This window comes from Odocoileus virginianus, chromosome 33, assembly GCF_023699985.2.
Source record: "Odocoileus virginianus isolate 20LAN1187 ecotype Illinois chromosome 33, Ovbor_1.2, whole genome shotgun sequence".
In the NCBI taxonomy this organism is placed as follows: domain Eukaryota; kingdom Metazoa; phylum Chordata; class Mammalia; order Artiodactyla; family Cervidae; genus Odocoileus; species Odocoileus virginianus.
This window is the reverse complement of record NC_069706.1, coordinates 35,847,294-35,854,855: the sequence shown is the minus strand read 5'-3', so window position 1 is coordinate 35,854,855 and position 7,562 is coordinate 35,847,294. Positions and strand designations below refer to the sequence as shown.

Below are 7,562 nucleotides of genomic sequence, written 5' to 3'. Positions count from 1 at the left end.
GGTAGTTTGTAGTGGCAGCTTAAGGAGACTAAGACAACATCCAATGGGCAACAGGAATACATTGGTAAAGAGAGACAGGAAGGGAGCCTTCCGTCTAGGAGGGAAAAACAGATGATAAGAGAGTAAATAAGAAATTTCAGGTTCTAAGGAAAATTCCAGTATAATGAGAGATTGGGGGCGGGGGTGATGGTTTTCCTATTGGGTCTTAAGAAAGGCCTCTATGAGGAGATGACATTTGAACTCGTCAAGGATGACAAACAGCCTGCTTTATGCCTTTGAGGGAAGAATATTCCAGGCAGGAGAATCAGCTGCCAAGGTCCTAGGTGGGCAGGATGCACAGGAAGGCCGTTGTGGCTGGAACACGAAGAATAAGGCTGGAAGGTGCACAGGGCCAGGGGCTGAGGATAAGCTGAAATGGTTATCCTTTGGAGGGTTTTAAGCAGAGGAGGGGTATGATATCATTTATTAATATATGATAGAGATGAAGTTGACACTGTCCCCAACTGCTAATTCAGGAGACAGGCAAGAAAACAAGCAAAAATCATAGCAGTATGATGAGTACTTTTAAAAGAGAAGCTAAGGCCATGGGAAAGTGTAGGAATTTCACCAGTGTTATCCCTGACCTAACTCTAGGTCTTTATCACAGGCAATTAAACTGAAACTTATTAAAGGATTTGTCTACAGCTGCTTCTTTCTTGATTACCACCCCCTCTCCCTCCTGCAAACAATATTAAATGACCTTGGCTAGCACACTGGCTAGAACGCCCTTAGATTTTTCGACTTTCCCCTACCTTTTGGGGGTGGTGGTGGTAGGAGCAGAGAGGATTTTGCTTGTAAGTGGGCAACTTCTTTCATGGGGGAAGGAGTATTCTAACTCACTTTATTTCTCCTGGGGCCGAAATAATTGGCAATAAATACCAATGCATCTATTTACAATCCCAGGTGCTTCAGCTGAGGTTTGTTCTTGAGAGGCGACATTAAACAAAGCAAGAAGCGTGTCTCTGAACAGGATATCTTGCACGAATTGCAAGCTCTATTTATTACCAGGTGTGAAATGTATCTGTCTGAGAAGGGAACACAAAGATTTTGGTGAGTTAGTGATTTTGGGTGGGGGGGGGGGAGGTGCGGGGAAGTACTGTCAAAAAAAGGAGGTGGAGCCAAGTCTTGGAGCAGGTGGAGGTCGGTCAGGTCATCACTTGGCGCTCTGTCTATCTAATACTCTAACCACACGTTTCCAAGAACAGCTCATCATTCAACCACTCTCAAAGATGGGAGTCATAGGTGAGATCCGACGGTATGTTTCTCTTCCAGGACCTTTAGGTCCAGCCCACGCCTGGGCGCCAGGGCATCAGGGCCTTCGCTCCCTGTCATCATTGCTCTGGTCCAAGGCCTCCGCCTCGTCTGCGGTCTAGCCTCAGGGTGATGGAGCTGCAGCAGCTGACCAGGCGGGCCACCTCCAGGCAGAACACCTGGGTCGCCCTTTGCTTTCAGGGTCTCCGTCCGTCCGCAGCCTTCGTCCTTCCCAAAGATCCTGCTTACCTCCTCCCCCTCCCCGGGCTCAGAAGGACCCCCAGGACGCCGGCGAAGGAGAAAACCCCGCCCAGCCTGCCATGTTCCGTTCAGGGGTGGCCTCTTCCCGGGCCCGTCCGCCACCTGCTAAGGGTGCCCCCACTTCCCCCGCAAGCGTCCCTCTCCCCAGCTTCCTGGCTCCGGAGATATTCAGGACAGAAAGAGCCCAGGACGCCGGTCACCTGCCTGCCCCTCCCTCCCCGGCCGGCAGCCCCGCCCCAGCGGACGCAGGCTTAAAAGCGTCGGGCCTGCCCACCCGGGCGTGACGCCCCTCCCCGCTCCCGCCGCCCGCCCAGGCCGCACCCACTGGAGGGCGGTGCGCCCGGGCCTAGTCCTCGGGCGGCCGGCGCGGCGGCTTTAAGCGGGGGCGGGACTGCGCGCCGCGAGGCGCGACCGAGACGGGTGCTCGGCCGTGGGGGCTTTGCGGGCCCAGGCTGCGGGCGGCCGGCCGCCAAGGTCGGGGTAAGTGCGGGGACCAAGGCAAGGCTGCGCCAGAGGGCGGCGGAACCGCCCCGGGAGGCGCGCGCGGCGGCGGCGGCGGTTCCGGCGGGGCCCGGGCGTGAGGAGGCCTCTGCGGGCGCGGCGGCCCGCGAAGCGACGTAGCGAGGCTCCGAGCGCCCCTGGGGTCCCTCCGCTCCCCCCCCTACCCCCCCACACACCGGGGCTCAGGCCGGGCTGCGCGGCCGGCCCAGGAGCGGAGCGGGCAGAGCGCGGCACGGCGGAGGGCGAGCGGCGCGGGAATTGGCCCTCGGCGCCCGCCGTAGCCCGGCGCTGGGAGGCGGGCGCTGGGCGACCGGGGGACGGTGACCCAAGGAGCGGGGCCGCGGGCCGTTTGAGGCCGGGGCGATAAGGCGATAAGAAGCGGGCTTGCGGGGGCCCCCTGTCCCCCCTGCACCCCCGGGCTGGCCGGGCTGCTCTCGGCCTGCACGCAGGCGCCTGGCTCGCCCCGGCCGGGCGCACGGAGCGAAGGTAGCGCCGTCGACAGCGCCCCTTCTGGCCCGGCGGGGCGGGGCCGTTTGTCGCGAGCGGGCGCGGCGGCGGCTCGGGGGGGGGGCTCCCCCACCCCGAAACACCCCGATCCCTAGCCCCGAACTTGGGTCGGGACGCGGCGGCGGGACCCAAGCCGGGCTCGCACCCTCGGCCTCCGGCTCTTGGAGCTGCTCTGCAGCCCGCAAGGCGGGGATGGGAGGTCTTCCTCTCAGGGGCGCCCCCCAACCCCGGGCAGAGAGCGAGCCTGGCCCCTCGGAGTCCCGGAAAATGGGAGAGTTTGATGCCTTCGGTGGAAAGAAGGGGGGATTCGAGCCTTTTAAGAAGTTCGGGCACGCACGCCCCCCCGCCCCAGCTCCCCAAAGTTTCTTAGGCAAGGGGAGGCCATGACCCCGAATCTCGGGTCCCCCCGGGGGTAGGATTCGGGCTGGGGAGGTGAGGAGGAAGCCCGAAGTCGGGTCTCGTCCAGTGCGGCCGGCAGGATCCCCTCCTCCGGTTGGTTCCGTTTAGTGCCTTCTGCCCGGAGCCGGCGGGCTACGCGCTGGGCCGGAAGGGGCTCTCTCTTGTCTCGGGGCGGGAGAGGGGGGTGGTCCCCATCGCTTGGGGATCGCAGAAGTGGGAGCTGCAGGGTAGCGTAAGCTGGGAGGCAGGGCCGTGGAAGGGCCTGCAGAGGAGTTCGTGCTGTATTTGTTGAAGGAAGAAAGAAAATCGAGTCCTGAAACTGCGCCTTCGTGCAGAGTGAAACGAGCCGGGTATTCACGCAGGGAGGATGGATGAAAGCAGTTGGACCAGGTTCTCTTAGTAGGGCTCTTAGTACAGGAACCAGGTTTGTTTTTCCACCCGGAGTTGCAGTGCTCAAAGTGTGGCCATCCACACCTGTTTCCAACTCACTGAGATGCTCTTTGGAAGCACCTGTGCATTCATCCCAGGAGCGTTTCCTGAGTGCCTCAAGTGTGCCCAGGTGGGGACAAAATTTACAGCTTCCCAGGGCTCCTCTCTGCCTGGTGCTTGGGAGTCCACCTTTGGTACCTGGTGATTTTGGTGCACAGTGAAGTTGGGGTCACCCAATGCAGAGAGGGTCCAACCACAGTCAGCAGACCGCATCCAGCCTGGTGGCTACTTTTATACAGCACAAAAACTGAAAACGGTTTTTACAATTTTTTTTTTTTGATAGTTGGAGGGGAATCAAAAGAGGAATAATGTCTCATGGTACAACTCAAGTGAAATTCAAATTTCAGTGTCCATAAGTCAAGGTTTATGAGTTAACAGCCATGCTCATTTATTTGCAAGTTGTCTATGGCTGTTTTGTGGTTATAGCAGAGCTCAGGAGTTGTGACAGATCACAGAATCCAAAATATTTACTATCTGGCTCTTTACAGAGAGTTTGCTGACCCCTCGCCTAGGAGAAGATGGACATACTCTAGGAAAGAAAAGCATCTGTGTATAAAAGTCATGTTTAGAAATGAATAGAATGGACTTAGTAAATTTTACTTTCCAAAAAAAGCAGGAGTCATGTGGTTTTCTGAATTAATGGCAAAGTATTTAGATTAATGCAGGCATTTAGGTAAGATTTTCCTAGAGACCGTGAATTTATGCCCTCAATAAGTTAAGCGAATCATGTGCTGCTTTTCGTAGGCTGGGCGAACTTATGGACCTGATACTCTTCTCTTGAGAAACGAACAAACTCAGAAGGAAAATGGCGTTTGTTGCAGCACAGGGGGCCACGGTGGTGGACCAAACCACGCTGATGAAAAAGTACCTGCAGTTCGTGGCAGCTCTCACAGATGTAAACACACGTGAGTGGATGCTTTCTGTCATCAAGAGATGTGTTGATGTGACACCTTCATCTCAGTTTAGACGGTGCCCACACTGAGATAAGTAGTAACAGTAACTTTTTTCCTAACTTCCCCTTCTCTGCCTTGTGGAGAAGCAAACTGATGAGCATTACTGGCTGGAGCTCCAAAGAGGCATGTGTGTGTGTGTGTGTGTATCCTTGTCTGTGCATGCACACGTGTGTGTGGGAGTACGAATGCGTGTGACTGGTTGTAGGGAACTAGTTATGTGCCTGCTTTTGGACCATGACAGTCAAACTGATAAGATCTGATTGCTTCTCTTAAATTATTAAATCCAGTAATTTTTTAGGAACGCCCTTAACATAATTTCAATTACCTGATCATTTGTTTTGTTATTTACAGCTGATGAAACAAAGTTAAAAATGATGCAGGAAGTTAGTGAAAATTTCGAGGTATGAGCTTTATATTTTATTCCTTTTCACTTTGAGATAAATACTCAACATGTACTTTCCTACAGTTTCCTTGTTGGTCTTTTCACTAGTCACCTGAAAGTTATATTCTTTGTTAATGTAATGTGTTGTATTTCAAAATTGAAATTTGAAAATCTGTACAGTGTTGTCCACCGTCTTCACACTAGTGATAGTTGAGCCCCAAACGGTGTTGAGAAATGTTGCTTTGTTTAGGTATTTGGCCTTTTTTTCACTTTTCAAATACCGTATACCTCTTCCAGGCGTATGCTTTGAAAATACACTCAGACTTCTGTTGTAGATTTGTTACGTTAGGTAATGGATGTTATGTTACTACGTGGAACGAGTGCTGGCTTTCAGTTTTGGCTCTCCTGTTTATAACTTCTCCGAGACTCGGTTTCTCTCTTCTGGGTCTTATATTCTACAATTTTATATTGGTTGCTCAGATTCTATTCATTTTTCTTGTCTTTTCCCTCTTTGTTCTCTGATCTGTCCTCAGATTTCAGTGGCTGTTTTTCCGTCATTTCCAATCTGCTGTGATGCTATTTTTAAATTTCAGTTTATTTGTATTTTTTAATTTTAAAGTTTTAGTCACTGTACTTTCTATAATTTCCATTTGCTGCTTCTTTAGATGTCACTTCTGTGCAGAGATTCCTCATTTTCATTTATTGAGACCATATTTTCCCTTTATACTTTGAACATATTTATTATAGTAAGTCTCTGCTAAATATAAAATTTGGGGTCTATCAAGGTTGATTTCTGTTGACTGTAGGTCACGTTACCTTGCTTCCTTGCGTGTCTGGTAGGTTTGATTGTAAACCAGACATTGTGCATGAAATGTAGGGACCCTCGGGGTAAGAGTTGATATTTGTTCTGTAGTCAGCGGTGCAGGTGCTGGCCGATCTCAATGAACTTGCAGAGGTTTGGTTTTACGCTGTGCTAGAGAGGGTCTGTGGGAAGCCCAAGGGGTTTCCCAAGTCCCTCTGACTTGGTAGGATTCAACCTCCGAACCCCATCTCCTTGTGGCTCTCACTGGAGATTGATTTTAGACTTTGTTGGGTTGGGGCTAAACGAGGCCTTCCTCGGCTGACCTCGGGGGTCAGCTGAGTGTCTGAGGTGTCTCCAGGCGTTTAGGTCTCTGCACTATGTCGAGGCGGGACCCCCAGTACCCTCTAACTTTGCTAGACCTCTAACGTCTCTTCATTTCTCAGTCCTCAAGCCCCGACTCCCTGGCAAGCCTGAGGTAGGTTTACCTTCCCTCACCAGAAGTACAGCCCAGTGGTCTGTCCAGGACTCTGGGGAGACCATCCACACCCCCATTCTGTAGTTCCTTCTCCTCTGGGGCTTTTCCCTGCAGATTCCAGCCACTTTCCAGGTGCCTACCCTGGGCTCTGGCCTCTGGCCTCCTGAGCCAAGTCCGGAAATGGGACCCAGGCAGAGAGTCGAGGTGGGGCGCAGCTGATGAGTTCCCCCTCTTCTGGAGATCACGGCCTTGCACTGCCTCTGGTCCAGTGCCCAAAACTGTTATCTGTATTTTGTCCAACTTGACAATTAGTCTGGTGCCAGTCAGTCTCATAGGCCAAAGAGAAAGTGACTTTCTTGTTTTTAATGCGGGGATGGTAAAACCTTCTCAAAGAGCTAATGCGATTGTTAAGGACAAAATGTTTCCTAGCCCCTGTCATTTGAATCACTAAACATGAGATGAATGTTAGTGGGATTGAATCCGATACCTTACTATCTATAGTAATGGATGGTATTTTTGTTTGGTAGGGGAATTGTTTGTTTTTAAGAACGCGTTGCCTTGTACTGAGGTGGAAAAGAAAATCCTGAGATATTTAGAGATTGAGCACAAGAGCTTTCTCTTCCACCCGAGCCATTAGTGCAAACTGTTTAAAAAAAACACAGCAATTAAACACTGAAAAAAGAGGTGGGAGTGGAACAGGAAAGGCCTGCATTCTGCATTTTGTTGACAGAACCACAGCGCTCAGGTTCACCTGAGAGGCTGAGATCACAGCGCCGCCTGTGACGCTGCAGGAGTGGCAGGTAGGCCAGGCCTCGGGTGCAGGGGGCTCTTCCAGTGAAGTGTCTCACCCCTTCCTCTCCTGTTGGTGAGAGCCTGGCAGTCAGCAAGTCAGTTCCTGCTTTGGTCTCAGATGCATTGATTAAATTAGCAGAATGAAAAGCACTTGGGGCTTTTCCAAATAGTGCCTTTTGAAATTTGATAGACATTTAGCTTAAATGAAATTCAGATGACTGAGTCCTTCGAAGAATGAAACACTTGGAATGACCATCAGAAAGTAATTCTAAATTGCCACCACTCCTATCCCAGAACTAAATATTTAAATGAAATGAGTGAAATGAAGACTGCGCAAGGGTTTGAGGAATCTTAGAAATTCATTTCATTAACCACTTAGGGATAAGATTCCAAGCCAAGTAAGTGTCATAGGGGCCGTCTCTCCTGACAGAAAATAGAGAAACGTTCAAGTTAGAAATCACGGAGAGAAAAAAAAAAGAAATCATGGAGAAAATTCCTGTGGATCGAAAAGCTGGGGGCTGAGTTGCAATCCTGGCATAATAACTGAGCAACTTGTTGCATCTGTCCTGTGGGAGAAATTTGACACTCAAGATGCTTTGAAAGCTGTGGAATCTGGATGGTGTGTGCTGACTGGTCGATGAGCCGGCTTTCTAGATGACCTTGATAGTGTTCCAACTTGACTCTTGCCCTCTTTTCCTTGAATCCTTGAAT

The 7,562-nt window shown here is 51.3% G+C and overlaps 1 protein-coding gene and 1 non-coding gene across 11 annotated transcripts in view; both read left to right on the top strand.

Annotated features, from left to right (window-relative positions):
- The first annotated feature begins 1,881 nt into the window (after positions 1–1,881).
- TRRAP (transformation/transcription domain associated protein) overlaps positions 1,882–7,562 on the top strand; it is an 89,800-nt gene continuing 84,119 nt past the window's right edge. For 7 of the 10 annotated variants that reach the window (XM_070460383.1, XM_020900597.2, XM_020900598.2 and 4 more), the window contains exons 1-3: positions 1,883–2,031; positions 4,192–4,352; positions 4,752–4,801. In XM_070460383.1, coding sequence (XP_070316484.1) covers positions 4,253–4,352; positions 4,752–4,801 — 150 coding nt within the window. In that variant the 5' untranslated portion in view covers positions 1,883–2,031; positions 4,192–4,252. Of the gene's footprint in view, positions 2,032–4,191; positions 4,353–4,751; positions 4,802–7,562 lie in introns of all 10 variants that reach the window. The other 3 variants (XM_070460384.1, XM_020900596.2, XM_020900594.2) reach the window with 1 other exon arrangement.
- On the top strand, positions 4,480–4,667 carry LOC139032894 (small nucleolar RNA ZL1). The gene has a single exon (XR_011485536.1). It is a non-coding gene; the product is annotated as a small nucleolar RNA ZL1 (small nucleolar RNA).